Genomic DNA, 19,859 nt, shown 5'->3' on the forward strand with positions numbered 1-19,859 from the left:
GTCTGAGCCGTCCGCTCGGGTCCATGTGAAACACCAATGGGGGTGTTCACGACCGCGGGGCTGTCTCGCAGGAGGATTGCACGGGCTCCTCGGTTCAGATTAGCGGGAGTGTGGATCCCCAGATCGAAGGGGTCCGGGGCAGCGGGCGGGTTCGTTGAAGACGAAGCCATCGCCGCGGCTTGCGGCTGCGCAAAGCGCAGATTGAGTCGTTTGTTGTGCACTTGTTAAGGATTTAGGTGTAGACAGGGCCACTTTCTTAACACTTGTATGCCAAGAAAGTATGATGACAAAGGAAGGTGTCCAGAATCTGCATTGGAAATTACGGCTAATGATACCGGGTAACTTCTTCCTTAACTCTGAGAGGTCCAAGTGCAAGCCACATGCAGAAGAAAGGAGACATGATATGATGTCTCTTACGGATACGATGCAACTGTAAGCGAGTCTCTGCAAGGCAACACAGTCACGTAATTCTGGTTAGCCTTATCGAATCTGGGATTAATCAAATTTGGAATAATACATACTGTGAGACCAACCAGACTGAACGTCAGGCAAAAAACTGACCAAATCCCTAGATTCTATTTATAGGCAACTTAATATAAATTGTCTAATGAAAAAAGTTATTTTGCTTAATTTTTAATACTTGATCATCTAATACTGGGTCGAGCTGCTAATTAGTTTAAAACTAACCCTAAACCCTACTATATAAAGGACTATTAAAATCCCGCCTGGTTATCTACTTTTTATCCACGCTGCTACGACCCTAGCGGTTACGTCATAAGTACTCTCGGAATGGCGATGGTGTTCGGGTTGAAGGTGCGATTGGAGGGACGCCCAGAATGATCAATGTCATAGTAGTCACTTTCTCCATTTCGATTGGAAGACCCTGATTGAATTTGGGGCTTACGGACTCTGTGATAGGATTGCCCTTGCGGGCTTATTCTTCGTTCTTTTTCTGTTCTGTTTATTCTTTCCCTTGGCTCTCCTTTCAGTCTCGACTTTTCCTCGAGATCGTCTTTCAATCCCTGTTTGGCAGCCTCATCATAGCTTTCTAGCTCACTCTGATATCTCCAATACAAAGGGAATGTATCTCTCGAGGCAGGTGAAACATCAACTTCACTATCTCCCCTAGAGCCGGCGTGGGTGCGGGGTTGCCGTGTACTGCAACGCTGCTTCAACATAGCGACAAAACCAGGGCCGCCGATAATAGTTTGAGAAAGAAAATGGAGACTCTTTTGTATGAGTTTGAAGGTGACAGTTGACGCGACAATTAGTTTTTCGCGAACGGAGTGAGTATGGAGAATGAAGAGATTATGGCATTGTTTTTGGGGTAGCCAGTACTCAGCCTTGTAGAGTCACGTGTGGAATCTGCAAGTTTATTGTTATGCTCGTTTCAGCTTACGACGCTATAAAATCTATTCTTAGAGAGACCAATCGCCAGTCTAATCCTTCCTAAAACAGTTGCCCCAAATCCCACCATGTTGTGTAGCCCCAAGCTATCTCCTGACGCTTCTCGCTAGGCGTGGAAAGCTTTTAGTCGTCGTTTTTTTAAGCTTCATGTACTTATCGCTTACCTCCGACCTCGAAGAGACTGTTCTAATAGGATATTAGGCTTATATTACTAGGCTATTATTATTTAAAACTGTAAATAAGTCAAGGTCTTACCCTCACCCGTCATGGGCCTAGGGCAGGTTAGTATGGAAGACAAAATATATCTCGCACGCTTCCTCGATATCGAAGCTTTCCTCGGAGTTACTTTTGTCCTAGTTATAAATTGTAAGAATATTAGGTGATACTCGCGATCGACGTCGTGGGAAACTTGTTTCAGCGTTTGCCCAACATTCTCAACACTAAAGCAACACCTCAGCTCTTTCGAGACCAATGCTACCCCGAGGAACATAACTTGAGTCTTTGACTCTAAATGTTTCTGCATCTGGGCTCTTATAAGTGGTGAATAGTTCTGGAGCGAATGATTTTTCTCAACTGCAATTTTCTTGTCTATATCCCCTCTTATGAGATGTTCTGTAATCTGCAGCCTTGGCACATCGTTCTTGAGAAGCGTTCGCGCTGAGGCCTCTCGACCAGCTAGGAGCACTTAAGGTTTTGTGTGATCCTTGAAGAGGTCCAGAAATTGATAGACACCCGTCTGTATCACTGTTCCAGTCCTTGCTAGACTCATCAATGCCGTCGATGGTGCAGTATACCTTCTGGCTGATACCAGATAAAGCAACGTGGATTGCCTCGACAAGGCTCCGCTTATCGATGCCCTTACTTCTGGTCAACAACTTGAACACTTTCTCAAGATCAGTCTCTTTAATACGCCTTGAAATTTGCCACACCAGGGTCCTCAAGAGGTCCTCTAGTTTCCGTTGGTTTTCGTTGCCTGACCAGAACGAAAAGTGCAAGTTGATCTGGCATTGTTCTCCAAGTTTCTGGGCAATGGATTTAATGAGAACCGACTTTCCGCAGGCTTTCATGCCACAAATGCAAAGGGTACGGTTTAGGTAGGAATCTGGTATGGTTGAAGAGCCTTTGACCCAGTCAGGGAGCGTCGAATGCGACCAAATCCATTCGCATGTCCCAGGTGTCTTGTCGGGAATAAGGCTGGCGCTTCAGGGATGCAAATCAGCTCGCAAACGGGCAGTGACAGTTTCATCCAGTATATCTACGAATTATTTAGCTTTATTCATAACGTTTATTCAACAACCTACTTCTCATCACATGCTGTTGAACATCCGTCATGATTAATGTGAGATCTGTTTGAATCCGACTTAGACGAGTCGACCACTCATTGAGTGTTTTTTCGAGGTTAGTCAAGATAAGACAAAACTTCTTAAGAGATCTCCGAGGTACCCTTTTGAGGTTAGAAGGCTGGAGCACAAGCTTGAGAGAGTCTAGCTCTTTCGTACACTGTTCAATGGTTGCCTTATGCTGATCAAATTGCCGTTCATCCCATAAGTGTTATTGACGCCCCTGTTCAAGAATATGTTCGACATTTTGAAGGCTTTAAATCATATTTTGAGCTACTTTCGGTGCGACATCCTTTTTTGATACTTCGCGGACGGCTGTTGTTACTGCCTGGATAATCTGAATAAGACCCGGAACCCCCGCGATGACCGCCAACGACCTCCATGGCCAGCGCTGTCTCTAGGTCACAAGGATATCAAGAGAATAATTTCAAAATAACAAAGTTTGAAGTCGAGCGTCGTGGTGTAGGGAGTAATACTTAACGTTGTGAGAAACAAAATAATTCATACCGAACAATTACAAACATGTTATTGGGGGCTATGCCTATAGTGTACACAGCCCCGCATCTTATGTGTCCAGAGCTGCATAATCGGGCTGCTGACCAGGGCCTCATTGGCGAACATGTATGTCTTGGATGAGTCAGTCTCTTATCATGTTATGTGTACCATGTAATGCATGGTGAGGTACTGAAGGAGCTTGCATCTAAAACGGATGGTGTATTGAAATCTTCTTGGTTAAAGCTAGTTTAGCTAGATACAGGTCGCTTGCAACAATATCTTTCCTTTGCCCGAATGGGCTAGGCCGGAGCTGAGATAACTGCCAGGATGGCGCGTACTCCAGAGGTCATTCGTCACAACTTGTCTCACACAGCCTCAAGGCGGAGTGCGGGGCTGACCGACACTGACTGTGCCGCATCTTGGCAAAGGCTGACAAAACATCTTCATTTGATTCACCTTACCCTTACTCCTCCTCATTCTCATGAGGGTTGGCCTTGAGTAAGATGCACCAGGCTGCCATCACTGCCACTCAATGGAGGTGACATTCGGCGCCGTTGGGGATTTTATCTCCATTGGTGTGCTCATCAAGGATTTTATCGAATTACTCGATGACAGTCGGGGCTCGGCTTGGGAATACAACTCGTTGAGGCAACAACTCATCTTTCTTCGACTGAACTTGGACCTCGCAAAGCGCTCCTACGATGAGTACTACAACGCGCCCCAGTTCCAAGATATTCGGAACACGCTCGAGAGTGTCGTGGATGAGGCTGAGAGAAGACTGGAGGACATTGCAGTTAAGGTGCAAAAATACACAACTCTGTCTCAAGGCTCGACTGAGAGACGGATAAAAAAGGTTGCAAAAAAAGTACAATGGAGTCTTGAGAAGAAGGAGACAGAAAAGTTTTTGTTGGACCTCAATCGTTATACATCCATCATTCAATCACTGCAGTTTGATGCATTTGCGTAAGTATCGCCCATCACAAGCTAGTCCTTTCATCTCATGGCTAACCTGCTTTTTAAGGCGTTTGATGGAACGCAACTTTAATAGTAGCCAGAAAGACCAAAGTGATACCCAAGAACTTGTAAGCAAACTTCAAAAGGACTTTGGAGATCGATTCACTTGCCTTGAAGAAGAGCTGAGAGCTGTTAAAACCACCTCGGCTAATACGCAACAATATCTACTCAACATTAGTATGGTTGTCACTAGGCGACTCGACATAGTCACACAAACAGTCAACTCTCTGGGTCTTGCTGTACTGCGAGGTGTTTCGGGCATGTCTTACCTTGGGACATCCGTCTTGTCTTTATTATCCACCATGCACAACAACATTATAGGTCGTCTCGAGCGCCCTCCGCATATGGGCCCTTATTTTACGTTTGAGGATTATCTAGGTGTTGATTCGATCATATTGATTAATTTTGTGGATTCTTGGAACGCCTTTGAAGGATCTTTACATGGCAAGTTCAAGGGTCGAAAGGGCGGCAGACGAGTGGCCCAGAATCGATTCCTCCTACAGGATCATCAAACCGGAGACGAGATTGATCGAGATGTTCATTGGAGCTTGGCTATCACACCAGGGTCTCGGATCAACATGAGTCTGATTTGTGAAGTTAAGGAGGATGAGGATGAAGCCCAATCCCTAAAGTGCCCGTTTCCATCATGCGGAGCAATGTGTGAAGGAGTTATAGGGACTGTTATTCAATGGTAGGCCCAACCCGATACACTCAGCACGTTCTAACTGTTTGGCTAAAAAGATCGTAGCCCTTCGTGTCAGCAGTTGTTTCGAAAACTACCAGGCATGTCTGACGATGAAGAGCTTCCAGTAGCACCCAATGCTCCTGACTCGGGAATTAATGATCCAAACTTGAAGCCGGGAAGTAACCCATCTAAGCTTGGTCAATCTCGCAAAAGAAAGGGGGCCCCTCTAGACAAAAGAAGAGCGCTACGGGCCAAAAGGAAACCAACAGACGCGCGTAATGCTGGTTCTGACTCGGATGATGCCGACTTGACAGGGATCAGGCGAGTGACTGTACTACCGATATTGCGGCTTGCTATACGACCAACTCCACCAGACTCCGAGACAGAACGAAAGTTCGGAGCTTCAGCACAACACATTGCTTTCGAAGAACAAGAAACGAGTCGCAGCTCAGATAACATCACCGAGAGTGACAGCATTGAAACACCATCGAGGACCATCGAGTCACAACCCTGGGGCAAGAATAAAAGAGTATCGCAGCTACAATCTGAGTCTTATGGAGAACAACTCGGGTTCGGAACTGCCTATGTGAGTGGCATACCGTCCCAAAAGAGTGGCGGCCACAACGGATATCCGGACGACAAGATTCCTGGCCCAGGCGCATATGGCTTTGAGAGCGTGTTGCCGGGTGGTTTCAAATCCAAACACCCTCGACGGAAGTGCGAAAGCACACGTGTCCCGCAAAGACCATCAACATCCCGGGATACGGGATCTGAGGAAAAGAAGAAATCCGTGAAAAAAGACGTGCGAGACGTCCGGAAGGCAACAGAAGCAGATGCAAAGCGCCATAAAATCCCCACTGGATATTCTTTAAAGCACTGGGACCCAGATGAGGAACCAATCTTGCTCCTTGGTAGCGTTTTCGACGCCTTTTCTTTTGGGAAATGGGTTTATGACTGGTCTGTATACGCTCATGGACCTTCGACACCAATATCGGATATGGCGGGAGAATTCTGGCTGCTACTCATTCAGCTGGCTGGCAAAGTGAAGAGAGCGGAGGAGACAGTAGAAAGGGTCAGGTTAGTGGACTCTAAGGACTTGGTAGAGGAATTTATCGAAGCAGGGGAGAGGTTATGGGCGAAACTGGTGTCGCTGCTCAAGAAGTGCGAGGCTCCCATGTTGGAAGCATACAAGCTTAAAGAAAGGAAACGTAAAAACACAGTTCACAAGCAGGGCAACTCAGACGGCAACGACAAGAAGTTTTCACAGGAGGCCAAGAGCGAATCAGATGGTTTGAACAAGGAAACTGAAGAAACGGTAGCGTCTAACGAGGGAGGTAATGTGGAAGAGACGGAAAAGCCGAAGCAAGATGTCGAGAAAAACGCTGGCGTTGTTTTCATTGACACGCTATTTGGCCAAGACAAGGAGTTGAAACGAACTGAGCGGTGGATGCAGAACATGCGAACTTACAACCTGAGATTCGACGCCAATTGCGAGGATATGATAAGAAACCCTAGTAAATATTAACAGGCATTTAACCTTTTGTCATAGTACAACCTTTTAAGATTAAGGATTAAGAAGGCTTAACATTACGTTTAAATGAGATCATGTAATAGTGAAAGTATAAGTTATCTTCTTTTAGTAATTTAATTACAGATTAGTATTACAAGTGATGTCCATGCTATTATCCCATAGAGGTTAAAGTTCAAGTTACAATCTGAGGTAGAAGAGACAATCTAACATATACTAGTCCAGACATAGACTAATTAGAAGGGATAGAGTTAGCATATTAATAAAAGATTTTCATATATTCCAAGCTCATCCTCCTCTATGATCTTTATTCTTAACCCTTTATCTCCACTGTACCAAAGGCTCGATACGTCAGTCCTACTGCACTTTGCTATTTCCAACTCTAGTATAATCATTTAGGAAACACTCAGCTACTGATCTCTGTCTGATCCCTGATTTAGAGCTGGAAGCTCTAGCGTGACGAACCTCGATGCGTTCAGGTAAGTTCCCTCTGCACGCCTGTCCGTGAAGCTGCAGCCTGAGAATTGGTCTCTGGTTAGCATACATCATTAACCACATATGGAGTTAAGCGGCTATGAATAATTGGGATAATGCTTAAACTTAGCTTACTATGTGTTAGCTTCCGCATATTGTTAGTATATTTAAATCTTTAATTCTTAATCAAGAGTAGGTAAAGCATACCCTAACCATATTATACATATACCATAATCATTTTTTCCAAGCACTCAAAACGGTCACTACCGGTTAGGTGCTGGGTATTAAGGTTCTTGTTGCCCTTAACTAATATTCAGGTCAATGATTAAAGATTCACGGCTTTGATAGAACTTGTTTGGCATTTCCAGAAATCGCCTACCCTATCGCAAACATTACTGGCTTATTTCCTTCTGCAGCTAAAGCCAGACGACTTCACCAGCGGCAATTCCGTAGTGGATTGAACCGTAGAACCTGATTGGCGCTGCACCAACAGCTATCGCGAACTTGGTTTAGGTCTCGGGCTCTAGACTCAGTCCTGCAAGGTACGGCCAAAACGGCCCGCTATAATGATCAATAGTTGTCAATAGTGACAGCTCGCTAACCCAAATTTTGATCATGGGCCCTGAAAACAGTAAATCTCGACCGTGATGCTGTCAATAGTTTCGCAAAGCTGAGTCGAGTAAAGACTTGGCGGAACAAGGGGTCCATACATAATAAACCAGCATCGCACGATTTTGTTTTGCAGAGGTAAGCTCTCATTCACTCGTTTTTTGACCAATTTTGTGGTCGCTTTTACTGAGCTTGTTTCAATATGCAGTCTATACTTGCTCTCGCGGGCCTGGCCCTGGCTAACTTGGCCACTGCCGGTCCTTGTAAGCCCAGTGGTCCAACGCCGGCATCTAGTCTGGCACTTACATCCTCCGTCCGGACCGACATCTCCGAAACATCCGAGATCCCCAGCTTGACCGTTCCCCAATCGACAACTACAACTCAAGACGTCGATGTCATCATCACCAACGCCATTGACGGAGGTAGCTTCGCCGCTCGTAATGCGAATAACCCGCCCAGTGGACTCACAAATTTCGGCGCGTCCGGAAATGCTGAGTTCCATCAAGGTGGATGTTACAAGGCCGATGGTAGTCCAGATGATGGTTGCGCTGCGTTGACTGCTTCTGGAAACCCAGCTGGAAAGCGAGACACTGGATCGTTTGCTAGTATCTGGCAGACTCTCAACTCGCTGAGCACTGGCTCTCAGAGGAAGTACACCGTTCAATTCTACTACCTCGTCGCTTCGGCTGGTAGCCAGGATTGTACCGTCACTGCAGCTCTGGGCAACAAGCAGTTCTACTCGCAGTCTCTTTCCTCTGTCGGAACTAGCGTGTCTTGGACTCATGTTCTTGAGCAGGTTGACGCTGAATCTGCTTCTGCCACTTTTGCCATCTCCATGACTTGTTCTGGCAACGGCATCTCCGTTATCTTGGTCGACTCAATTTTCATCTCCAATCAAGTCACCCCAGCCAACATTGGCAACTTTGTCCTCGACTTTGGCGTGCCCACTACAAACCCTGCTACGACATCCGAGTCTCTGCCAACATCTACCGAGCGAACCATCGAGCCCGAGACGACCTCGGCCAGTTCCTCATCGGAGGTCTTTACTGAGAGAACCATGCCCGGGACCACCTCCACCTCTTCCCCCAACACCGACACTACACGTCCCGCTCAGCCCACTGAAACTGCCTGCAAACCAACATGCGACCTCCGCGACGGCTTTGACAACAACCCCGCGTGGAATTGCAGAGTCTACGGTCTCTACAGCGGTTTGACATACCAGCTCCCCAACCAAGACGACGACGAGACACGACCTTGGTACGACGGCGCCGAAGACTGTGCCGAGATCTGTAAGACGCTGCCTGGTTGCAAATCAGCGGGCTACATGTTTGCGCCAAGAAAGTGCTTTTTCTCAAACAATGTTGTTACGCGCTCTGAGGTTCGGGATATGATGGATGATGGTATTGATGTTGATTGGTATGCAATGGATTGTTTCACATGCTCTGCTTGTGAGCATGGATCTGCAGAAACAACTATTGCTGAGGTTTCTTCTACGCCTGTTAACACTGATACTACCATCGCCCCCAAGCCAACAACCTTTACTACCAGAACATCTGAGAGCCCGGCAACTACGACATCACCAGCTGATGTCTGCATCTACAACCGCGGTCAAGAATGCGAGTTCAACCGCTTCAAAGACCACAGCGACACCCTCTGCATCTGGGCCGCCCTCTTCACCGGCACGACATGGAAAGAGTCTCGCGCAGATTATCCTTACCAAGATGATGTTTACCAATGCGCTGCTATCTGCCAGACTCTGAAGAACTGTGAATCCTCTGGCTACTACCAGACCGAGAACCGCTGCCTCTTCACCTCCAAGAAAATCCAGCAATCCGACATGGTGTCACATGAAGATCGGCCTGGGGATCACTCCGTCTGGAGCCACAACTCCTGCTGGACATGCCCAACTTGCTCTGAGACCGCCACTCTCCCCACCACGAAATACTGCTCGTACGAACAAGGCGATAGCTGTCGCGCTGTATCTGGCAAACCGGGTGCTTTGTGCAACTACCAGGGCTTCTGGGAGGCGTACAACCAGTGGGACCTTGCGACGTATCCTGATCAGAGCTCACCCGAGAAGTGTGCGGCTATTTGTATGGCGCTGGATTACTGTGTTGGGTCTGGGTATAAGGATGATAGGTGTATGTTTTCGTTCAGGGAGCTTAAGGTGGCGGACTTCAGAGACTGGCCTGATCACTCGAGGGATGGGACGTGGAGTGATAACTCTTGCTTTGAGTGCCCTGGCTGTACCGCCTAACGTTCGCAGGAGTAGCAAGTATTCTTCACCGTATAATAATTATTTAATTCCTTCTCCACGCCATCTTAGCTTATTTCGCAGTGACAGTGTAGACACCCTTATGCTTAAACGTTGCCATGTTCTTACAAGGTTGTTCATTGTACGTTGGTCCTTCCTCTTATATATGGAGAGCAGTCATTCAGCATTATTGTACTCTCTAGAAGTCTTCGTCGGCGTCTCACCACGTCTCAACTGAGCGAAACTACTAGCAAAAGCACGACAGAAGCCTCGCCACGCGATCTGAGATACCAACGTCCTCTCCAAATCTCGAAGGAAACGCACGCAATGGTCAGAGCCATCCAGTATTCCAACGCCGGTCAAGTGAACGACGTCATCACCGCCATTCTCAATCCATCTTTCAATGGCTTTTCTGTCTTGCAATTGATCAAGGCGTGTAATCATCGGACGCGTGGGGGACGGCACCAACAATGCGCGTGTTTCGCTGTAGCAGTATATATAGCCCATCGCCACCGTAAGACTGAGGGCGTCATAACACGCAAGTCGACGTGAACTCCGCGTTGTTTTGAAGATGCAGGTAGCATGCCATAGACCCTTGCGCGCCTTCAAACCACTATTCTTAAAGAAGTCGTTTAGGTACAGTTTGGACTTCATCATCTGCTCTTTGTTCGTCTCCCAGCCTGTAGCAGAGTGTAAAGTCTCAAGCGGAATCAACCTCAGGATTGCAATGACATGTAAAAGTGTGTCTGTACACTCTCCAGGGCCCAACAAGCTTTTCAAGGTCAATTGATCGATCGTCGTGTCCAGAAGCACACTTTCGCTCCTACTGGTGTCAGGTCTGTGACGCGAAGGGTTCGGCACGTGTTGAGTATCACTATTTGTTGAAGAGCTCAGGTATGAGGCAAATGACGACTGCAAGAGTTGGGAATTGCGCAGTTGGCGGTAGTAATTCCTGTCGTCGATGTATAGTTCGAGAGGAATAACCTTGGCGGCAAACGTATCTAGCTTAGGTTGGCGTCCTGGAAAAAATGATCAGCCATGTAATGTACCCTACTGCCAGTGACAATTAGGATACCTGTAGAGGAGTTTTCTTGTCGTAATTTCCACTCTGAAGCATCCCGAGGCCGCCATAGCCTTTCAGGACACGGCAGGTGTCGCGTCGCCTCACGGAGGTTGAACACCAGCGGTGTACCTAGAAAGATATGGCTCAAACACTCCAACACACGTACACAAGTGACTAGACGTAGTTCACTCTCCTCAGCGATCCAAGCTTGCCATGCTGCTTCGTTGTCAAGCTCACCCTGACTCGAGTGTCTGCGTTTGTCAGCCTTGCCAATGAGGTCCCAGCACATCGTCGCTAGGCTACTTCGCCTATGCTGCAGAACGATCTTGTCGCTGTGCGAGCCTGAGAATAGCCACAGAACATGTAAGAGAAAGACACACTGTACTGCTGTTACGTCGACATTCCATATGTCATCATGTACCTGAGGCTTGAGGGTTAGATACCACATAATACAATGCTTGGCCATCTGTGACTCTACTTACAGTGAGTTCAACAGCTCGGGCTAGTAGGTCAGATAACGCAGAGTTATACTCACCTGCGCCTTGAATCTCAGAATAATGGCTTCCGACCGCTGCAACGGCTAATAACATAACCCATGGGAGATCTGGGTCCTCCAAGCGAGATGGATGAAGAAAAGGGAACTGGGAATCGAAGTACTCAAAGTATAGTTCTACGAAGGTGTGGAGGATGTCTTCAGGAATTACTAGTAGAGTTGAGTCTCTTTGCTGCGTCTTGTAGAAGTTGTTCAAGCCCTCTACGGCCTGTCTAGGTAGCTCATGGATATGCCCAAAGACTTCGGCCTTAGCCATTTGCAAACTCATGGCTTGCGGCTCTGGGAATGAACGGCATGGCAGCGTATAAGAAGAGCATATATGTTCAGGACTTAAATAAGTCTTGGTAGAAGCCGAGCCAGTTGCAGTCTGTTGAACCGAGGCTGCGTGATGTGCTGCGTCTTCAGGAGGATGTGCCATATCCGGTAGCTCAAGTGGCATCTCCAATTCGTCCATGAACCAGGGAAAAGGGAAATGAGCCATCACAGGATTCCAAGACATCCATGGAATATTTGATATGGCATCAAGACTGCCAATATCCGCGCCGAAAGGAAAAGCATCGGGCAAGGTTGGAAGATAAGCCCAGCTGGAAGAAGCATCTGGGACTGTTGTGTATATGGTGCTTGATGCTATCGTCGGCATTCCACTAGTATCAGAGGGAATAGAAGGAGGATTGTCCCATACTTCTGAAGCGACATGAAGGTCACCAGGTATAAAAGCTTCCTCCTGGAAGTCTGCGCCTTGAGCTGTGAGGGGCGATGAAGCAGCGATGTCTTGGCCTTGGGATGACTCTCCAACGATTATAGTATCACTATCATCTTGCCGTGCACTAGATACCCTATCAGGATAAATGCACTCTGAATTGCGAGTCTCACATCGCGAACAAGGATGGCCTCCATCACAGCTCTGCTTCACCCTTGAACAGGGTGCACAAGCTTGACCACGGCGGCGACGGCGAGTTTTGGACGTGCCAGGTTGACTATCATGCAAGGCTCGATGACGAGTAAGGGTGTCACTATATTAGGTCAGCAAGATCACCGCGTCCGTGAGCGCAGTCAGTGACTGACTTGCGAGAGAACGACTTGGAGCAGACGTTGCACTGAAACGGCTTGAGGCCCGTGTGTCGTAGGACGTGTCGATCGCGGTGCTCACGGCGTTGGAACGTCTCCCCACAATGGCCACAGGATAATGGATTCGGCTCCATGACTTAGTACTCCGATGCGGTACAAATTGGTGCAAGGTTTCGTAAACGAGTAAAAGATGTGTGAGAAGCGGCGGGACTGGTTATTTGACGATGGTGGGGTGCTAACGACGTTTGGATGCGTGCTATTTACCCCGCCGGCCCCGCCTCCTCCAGGGTAAGAACTCACGGAACAACGGACTCTTGCTATTAAATAAATCGGTAAAGGGTTTTCAGCTTAAGAGATGATATTTCTCTAGCTGCTAGCGGCTGAGTTTCATGTCAGAACAGCATAACTTAGCTTTGACTTCTCAATAACCTAACGGCGGTGAAGCCCTCTATGCGTAAGCATCAAAGCCCACTTCACGAACAAAGATCCCAGTTGTCGTCGACCTGATCAAAATTGAAATGGAAGATTCTACCCTTGAATGGTTCGGTATGTTTATCTCCATTTCTCTAAACATGCTCTGTCATTGAACCAATAGGTGCCACGACATTCCGCCTTCGAACAAGAGGCGTCACCGTCTTCCTAGATACTTGGCTCGACAGACCTTCCGTACTGAAGACTTATGTCCCAGTTGACGAAGTAAAAGAGGTCGACTATATCTTTATCTCACATGCTCATTTCGACCAGTAAGTTCTATAACTCTCACGAAGAGGCTTCCCTAATCTGGAGGAAAAGCCTCCCCGGCGCAGATCGCATCGCCATCAGGACCGGCGCCATCGTCATAGCCAATAACGAAGCGATCAACCTCCTGAGAGAAGCCGGCGTTCCAGAACACCAACTCCTGCCTGTTCAAGGCGGCGAGCGAATTCCATTATTCACTCGCGAGACCTGGAATAAAGCCAATGCCAACCCATCCTTGTTCTGTCCCGGTCCTCCTGGAGCACCTCGACGTCCACTGGATAAACTTGCAGCATTCTCAGTTGATGTTTGGCCTTCACTACACTGCATGATGCCTACAGATCACCCTGAAGTTATCGACACAGCGACTGTATACAAAGGCTCAGCGAGTCCCTATAGCTGTACTCTCGATATCACAATCGGCATGAAATACGGTTTGCTCAAGATCGGAGAGCTCATGCCGCCGGAGAAACTAACACCTGGCCATCGCTCCTTTATCGAGTATGTCGGCGACCGAAAGCAAAACCTCTTTTCACACAGTGATGGTGGGCAATTGATGTTCAACTTTGTCATTGGTGAGAAAGCATTGCTTTGGAGTGCACATCTAGGAGGTTATGAGGGTATTCTGCGAGACTTACAGCCAAAGCCTGATATTGCGATAATGGCTATTGCTGGAAGGGCGAATCTCAATGGTAGGCCCTTTGATGGTTCTGCGGCTGAGTTTGCAGCTATGACGGTTGGTTGGTTGGGGAATCCGTCTCAGGTGATCTGGTGTTTACATGATGAAGCGTACGCAACCTTGGCCGAGTAAAGCTGGAATGGAAGATTCTGACATATTACAGATGTATCCCCCCTTGGAGGATCAAGACTGAAGCGGCTACAAAGGCTGTCGAGGAGAATGGCAAGACAAAGGTTTTGACGATGGATTTTGCGCAGCCGGTCACGCTGGACATATAGCTTACCATTGGTGCTGGGCGTCTCATAGAACTTAATGCTACGTTTCAATCTTCGGAACTAATTTAATGCAGTAGGGCAGCTTGCATACATAACTGTACTAGCATTTCTCGTGACTCCTTCGTATAATGGAGATTATAGGGTCCTACCATACCTTCACCATCCATCACATAGCGCAAATAACAGATATTTCATAGTTCTCCAATACAGCGAACATGGATCTTTTCTTATGCTGCTATCCATTTTAAGTCATCTACTTCTCGCGAGAAAGGTCGATCCTGCTACCATATAGAATGCTAATCTCATATCTTGCAGAATGATCTCACAGAAGCAAAACGCCCGATCCTCCGCCACCAGCATGAGGCCATAAATTGCCAAGTATCTGAGGTGGTTTAGTTGACTTCTCTTCTCCTCTCAGACTAGGTCTCAACGAGGTTTGCATTATCCCCCGCGCGGCCCCGTCGGCTACATGTCAGACCTCGACTCTTTCACCGTGGGGAACTATCTTGAGCCGGTGCACCTCCGCTGGCTACTAGCTTATAGCATTACTTCACTTCGTTCTTAGCTGCTATTGCCGCTGCAAAGTTGGTCTATAATCTGCTTCTATCGGCTCGGTACGGGTCCAGACTCCGCGATTCCGATTTTCTATGACTACCTCAACACAAAATCTTAGCAACCAGGTATTGCTTCGACACCATTGTGAATTCATCGTCCCTCAATAAACTCATCCCAAGTCTACCAAAGCACTAAATCCCCATGGCCCAAACTGAGAGCTCACTCTCGAATGACACAAGCTCTATCAGACAAGATGTCGACATCGAGACATCCGAAAAGGGTCCCCAGGTTGAGGCACTACCAGAATCACCAGCGACATCTCCGGCGAGCGAGACCGAATATCCCGAAGGCGGCAGGGAAGCATGGCTCGTCGTTGTCGGAGGCTGGTTTGGTCTCTTCTGTACCTTCGGCCTAGTAACATGCGTCGGCGTATTTCTTGAATACTACCAGACCGGCCCTTTGGCACTTTACAGCCCAAGCACAATCAGTTGGATCACGAGTTTGCAAGTTTTCTTCCAGGTCGGCGGTTCGGCTGTTGTAAGTCGCCCCCTCAACACCGTCAACAGTTCAGAATATGAAACTAACAGCGCGGCCCGCAGTGGGGTCGTGTCTATGATTCATACGGCCCTCGATGGCTTCTTCTCATCGGCGCTCCAGTATACGTCTTTGGCATAATGATGCTCTCTTTATCCACGCAATACTACCAGATCCTCCTCTCGCAAGCTCTACTAAGCTCAATGGGCTCAGGTGCCGTCTTCACCGCTTCTCTTACCTCGACAACATCATGGTTCAGAAAGAAACGCGGTACTGTCTTTGGTATCGTCAACTCTGGATCTTCCGCCGGTGGTATAGTACTTCCAATTATGCTATCTCGCTTGTTCAAGATCATCGGTTTCGGATGGACATTGAGAGTGGTGGGATTTATGTTCTTGGCTTTCATGGCGATTTCGTGCGTGTTGATCAAGTCGCGGACGCCACCGAAACCTCGTCCTTTCGCGTTATCAGATTATCAAAGGTGTTTCAAAGAGCCAGTCATGCTTTTGACAATGCTTGGTGGCTTTCTATTCTTTTGGGGAATGTTTCTACCTTTGAACTACATTATCATCCAGGCTAAGGCAAGCGGCGTTTCTTCAGATCTTGTTCCTTACCTTCTCCCTCTTATCAACGGTATCAGCCTCATTGGTCGCTTGACAGCAGGTGCACTAGCAGATCTCATCGGTCAGTTCAACTGCATGTTGATAATCACCGCATTCACAGGCATCTTGACGCTAGTGCTCTGGATCCCGGGCAGTCAAAGCACGGGGGCTATCATGGCATATGCCGTTGCTTTCGGGTACGGCTCAGGTGGCTACGTGTCCATCTTCCCTGGCTGTGTTGGTCAGATCAGCCCGATTGAAGAAATCGGTACAAGGATTGGACTCGCGTCACTTGTCAATGCGTTTGGGGCTTTGACGGGAAGTCCGCTTGGTGGTGCGTTAATCTCGGATAAGAGTGGAGGAGGGAATAGCTTCATGGGCTTGCAGTTGTTTTGTGGTTGTACAATGATTGCTTCAGTATTTGCGTATGGGACTGCACGATATTTGCAGGCGGGTTTCAAATGGGCAAGGGTTTAGGATCTTGTAGTGAAAGGCGTCCCAATGTCTCTATGGCTTTTTCATAGTTCAGATGTATGACCCCTCGTAGAGAAAAATACGGATATTACTATCGGTGTGTTACATCATTTAGAACCTTACAGCCCCATACTCCTAGCATAAAGCTTTTCAGCTATTCTTTGTACAACGAGGTAAGGCTATGTATGAGATGGGGCGGCTAATTTTCCATGTCAATTCTTTGCATACTATTACTGCGCCCTAATACCTCTTGCCACTTCTCTTAATAGATGCGTTATTTCCAATCAAGACACGTGGCTGAGAGCTTGTAGTCGCCATATAGAACGAGTCACTTCTCTTCAAATCGAGCTGTTATATTATCCAGTTCTTGGTTATGCAGACGCACAGGCATGTATAACAGGGTGCTGGCTGCATACCTTCAATCCCAGCCAATTACAAAGCTTCAGGCCGTAACTACCCGAGCGCCAGGCTTGCAGCCAGCGTTCAGTGGCATAACTAGCGCAAATCCCTCTCTGCGTCAGAGTGTTTTGAGCTGAAAAATCACTCACCCGTTCAATTCTGTTCATCCTTCCGGCGGTATAATGGCACAAACGAAGGCTTTGGAAGGGTCCAATGTGCGCAGGAGTCGGGTAACTTGCTTATTGGTCTGCAAAGTGTCCGAGGGAAACTAACTGGAATTTAGCTGGCGCCGTTCTCCATACAGCTCTTGAAATACCACCAGAATCCAGACCATGAGAACAGCCCACTCTTGAGTCTTTTTCCTGCATCTTATTGCAGCGATTCTTATGACTTGGTTTCGCCCGATGGTCATCTTGCTACCTGTATTATGAAAGAGCTTGATATTGAACGCCTAAGCAGAATACAACGATGGTTATGGATTGCGGGAAGTCCCGTGCCCGCCAGACCACTCCACAGCCAGATCTGGAAAGACCGAGAAATTGTCATCACGGAGGATATGGATATGCATCTTGTATGGACGACAGGCAAGATATTTATCAAACCGCTTCCACGCTTCTTATTAGAGCCTGCCGTCTGGACTGACTTCCTCTGCTGTTCAGAGAATTGTGATTGCTCGACTGGTGCGGATGGGGAGATGCAGGATTGTGAGCAGCGGAAACTTCACAAAGTAGCGTTGGGGTTTTTGTATTCCTATGCCGCTTTGATTCGACATGAAAGTGACTTACTGCTAGCGAAGGAGAGGTATCTCCTCCCTAATGACGACATTCGCTGGTCCGATTGGACAACTTTCATACGACAGCTGGACACTGAGCATATCTATCCCGACATCAACCCACGATTCTACCATAAGGAGTTACAACTAAGTCGACTGGATTATATCTACTACTTTATTCAAGGCAACCCAGCAGGCTTTGCACGCCGTTGGCACCGATCTTCAACATTTCTCAAGGCAAATCTTGGATGGATTACTGCGACGACTGTATACATAGTTGTCGTGCTCACATCTATGCAGGTTGGGCTCGCCACCGAGGCTCTCGGTCGTGACCACGCTTTTCAATCAGCGTCGTATGGTCTTACTATATTCTCAATTCTTGGGCCCTTGATCTGTGCTGGGCTCGTCGTTGTTTTATCGGTGTGTATTTTGGTATATGACGCGTCGCAGATACTTGTGAAAGTGAATAGACGGCTGGATCATTTCGGCGGCCAGCCAGGCCATGGTAGGAATTAAGATGAATAGTTACTAGCTTTCTATAGAAATATGGACTTGTTAGCTTATACTGAGGTCTGCATCTCTCTTAATCGCTAGCCACTACTTCTTGTTGTGAACTTGCTAGTATAAAAGCTAAGAATATGCATAATGGTATTTATCCATCAAGGAAGCTCGGGGGCATCATCCTTGGGTTCCCAGCCAAACATCCTAAGACAGCTCACGAAACCACCAACTACGAAAAGCATCACTCGTAGACCAATAATTATCCCTCTACCAATCAAACTATCCAAATCCGGTAACTATTACATCGTCAGCTCTAATCATTACGCTACGAAGAAGGGATTCATACCTGTTGATTGCTGCTCTTATTGACCCATTCAAAAGCCCTTGGCATCATGGCTTTCTCATACACCGCCAACTGGTCACCAACCTGCTCATCGGTCACACTACCATACATGTTCTTCAGTTTGGCAAGTTCCAGTAATGGACCAAGTGCATCAGCTGTATCGTGGATCGCATTATTCGCGCCCATTCCTCTAGACGGAAGCATTGGATGGATAGAATCTCCAATGAGCCAGACGCGCGGATTGGCAATGCTTGTATCTGACTTTTTCTCGTTCGTAGACAGAAGTTGCTGTCTCCAATCAACAGGCGTGTCGTTTCTTGCGTATCTCCAAGGTGTCGTCATGATTGCTTCTTCGTCAACAGCATCAACCAGCTTGTGAAAGTCTAGATGGAAGCCAGCCTCGTCGAGCTTCTTTTTCATCAAACCCTTCTTGTCTTCGACTTGAGGTAGCTCTGCGGCTTCAGGCCCTGTAGTCCATGCCATGCCGAGAAATAGGGAGGCTTCATCCTCGTCGTAGTTTTTGGGTTTGAAGTTATCTGAGCCATCTGAATTTGCTGTCTTTTTGGTAGATGATAGGCATTCCGGTAGATACACAGCGGCAAATACTTTGGCCTTGGAGTTGCCGGTGTATATGGTTCCTTTTTCTAGAAGCTGTCTCGGCAAAATCTGTAGTACAGACCACGGTAAATGGCATTTTCCTAAGTAACCACCGTGTCCAGGCGTCACCTCGGTGATGATGTTGTTCAGTCCAATCTGTTTGTTAATACGACTTCCGCTTCCTTCGGCAGATATGAGGACATCGCAGTCGTGGTGGGTATCGCCGCTGAAGTGAACCCTGATGCTGCTTTGTCCAGCTACCCCTCCTTGAAGTACTTCATACCTAACAAACTTCTTGCCAAACCGAATAACATCCCTCTCCTGAAGTGGCATCTGAAGAAAGTTCCGAAGTCGTGTTCGTGCGATCGGGGCACTCTTCTCATACACAGGAGCTTTACTCAAGTCAATCAGGACCTTCAAGTCAGAAGGACTGAATATGCAAGGTGCTGATGAAACAACGCCCCCCGATTTGCCGAAGCAGGGCAGTAGGGCATGATATTGATCTTTTGTCAAACAGGCTTTGAACCCGATGAGCGCGTGAGCGCCAAGGCGGATTTGGTAGCCTCCCCGTTCTGAACCAGCTTCGTCACGTTCGAAGACGGTAACGTCGATTTGACCGTCGGCTTTGTTGATGAGACCATTTGCTAGACATGCGCCGGCGAGGCCACCGCCGACTATGATGACTTTGAGAGGAGCCATTGAGGAACTACCGGTCTGATGCTGTTGTTCGTCAAGTGAGATGTTCGTGGGAGTAACAATGGTCTAGGTATCCGTCAAGTTGTATCAAGGTGCAGCTTATATGAACATTTGCAAAGTTAACGAATTGAGAATTGCTTAGAAAGAAGAGGAATTCTAATAGGTGATCAGAGTTATCCAAGCATATTCGTGCTCAAGCCAAGACCG

General features: G+C 47.6%; 9 protein-coding genes across 9 annotated transcripts; 5 read left to right on the forward strand and 4 right to left on the reverse strand.

Annotated features, from left to right (window-relative positions):
* Positions 1 to 2: 2 nt before the first annotated feature.
* FOIG_12471 (uncharacterized protein) lies at positions 3 to 170 on the reverse strand (the record flags this gene model as incomplete). The annotated part of the gene is made up of 1 exon (XM_031213381.1): positions 3 to 170. A coding segment is annotated over one exon (168 nt), but the record flags the coding sequence as incomplete, so codon positions are not given.
* Positions 171 to 1,664: 1,494 nt separating this feature from the next.
* FOIG_12472 (uncharacterized protein) lies at positions 1,665 to 2,739 on the reverse strand (the record flags this gene model as incomplete). The annotated part of the gene is made up of 3 exons (XM_031213382.1): positions 1,665 to 1,679; positions 2,202 to 2,509; positions 2,709 to 2,739. 3 exons carry the CDS (start codon positions 2,737 to 2,739, stop codon positions 1,665 to 1,667), a joined length of 354 nt encoding a protein of 117 aa, XP_031056713.1.
* Positions 2,740 to 3,774: 1,035 nt separating this feature from the next.
* Positions 3,775 to 6,466, forward strand: FOIG_12473 (uncharacterized protein; the record flags this gene model as incomplete). Its single annotated transcript, XM_031213383.1, has 3 exons — positions 3,775 to 4,205; positions 4,264 to 4,947; positions 5,005 to 6,466. The coding sequence occupies 3 exons, from the start codon at positions 3,775 to 3,777 to the stop codon at positions 6,464 to 6,466; spliced, it is 2,577 nt and encodes an 858-aa protein (XP_031056714.1).
* A 1,288-nt stretch (positions 6,467 to 7,754) lies between these two features.
* Positions 7,755 to 9,809, forward strand: FOIG_12474 (uncharacterized protein; the record flags this gene model as incomplete). Its single annotated transcript, XM_031213384.1, has 1 exon — positions 7,755 to 9,809. One exon carries the CDS (start codon positions 7,755 to 7,757, stop codon positions 9,807 to 9,809), a length of 2,055 nt encoding a protein of 684 aa, XP_031056715.1.
* A 174-nt stretch (positions 9,810 to 9,983) lies between these two features.
* FOIG_12475 (uncharacterized protein) lies at positions 9,984 to 12,624 on the reverse strand (the record flags this gene model as incomplete). The annotated part of the gene is made up of 4 exons (XM_031213385.1): positions 9,984 to 10,825; positions 10,882 to 11,290; positions 11,352 to 12,435; positions 12,488 to 12,624. 4 exons carry the CDS (start codon positions 12,622 to 12,624, stop codon positions 9,984 to 9,986), a joined length of 2,472 nt encoding a protein of 823 aa, XP_031056716.1.
* A 384-nt stretch (positions 12,625 to 13,008) lies between these two features.
* On the forward strand, positions 13,009 to 14,182 carry FOIG_12476 (uncharacterized protein; the record flags this gene model as incomplete). The annotated part of the gene is made up of 4 exons (XM_031213386.1): positions 13,009 to 13,036; positions 13,086 to 13,233; positions 13,283 to 14,014; positions 14,068 to 14,182. 4 exons carry the CDS (start codon positions 13,009 to 13,011, stop codon positions 14,180 to 14,182), a joined length of 1,023 nt encoding a protein of 340 aa, XP_031056717.1.
* Positions 14,183 to 14,935: 753 nt separating this feature from the next.
* On the forward strand, positions 14,936 to 16,347 carry FOIG_12477 (uncharacterized protein; the record flags this gene model as incomplete). Its single annotated transcript, XM_031213387.1, has 2 exons — positions 14,936 to 15,271; positions 15,334 to 16,347. The coding sequence occupies 2 exons, from the start codon at positions 14,936 to 14,938 to the stop codon at positions 16,345 to 16,347; spliced, it is 1,350 nt and encodes a 449-aa protein (XP_031056718.1).
* Positions 16,348 to 16,886: 539 nt separating this feature from the next.
* FOIG_12478 (uncharacterized protein) lies at positions 16,887 to 18,031 on the forward strand (the record flags this gene model as incomplete). Its single annotated transcript, XM_031213388.1, has 2 exons — positions 16,887 to 16,973; positions 17,027 to 18,031. Exons 1-2 carry the CDS (start codon positions 16,926 to 16,928, stop codon positions 18,029 to 18,031), a joined length of 1,053 nt encoding a protein of 350 aa, XP_031056719.1. The 5' UTR covers positions 16,887 to 16,925.
* On the reverse strand, positions 18,000 to 19,655 carry FOIG_12479 (uncharacterized protein; the record flags this gene model as incomplete). Its single annotated transcript, XM_031213389.1, has 2 exons — positions 18,000 to 18,312; positions 18,363 to 19,655. 2 exons carry the CDS (start codon positions 19,653 to 19,655, stop codon positions 18,175 to 18,177), a joined length of 1,431 nt encoding a protein of 476 aa, XP_031056720.1. The 3' UTR covers positions 18,000 to 18,174.
* Between the last annotated feature and the right edge of the window lie 204 nt (positions 19,656 to 19,859).

Source organism: Fusarium odoratissimum (assembly GCF_000260195.1).
Source record: "Fusarium odoratissimum NRRL 54006 unplaced genomic scaffold supercont1.27, whole genome shotgun sequence".
NCBI lineage: Eukaryota > Fungi > Ascomycota > Sordariomycetes > Hypocreales > Nectriaceae > Fusarium > Fusarium odoratissimum.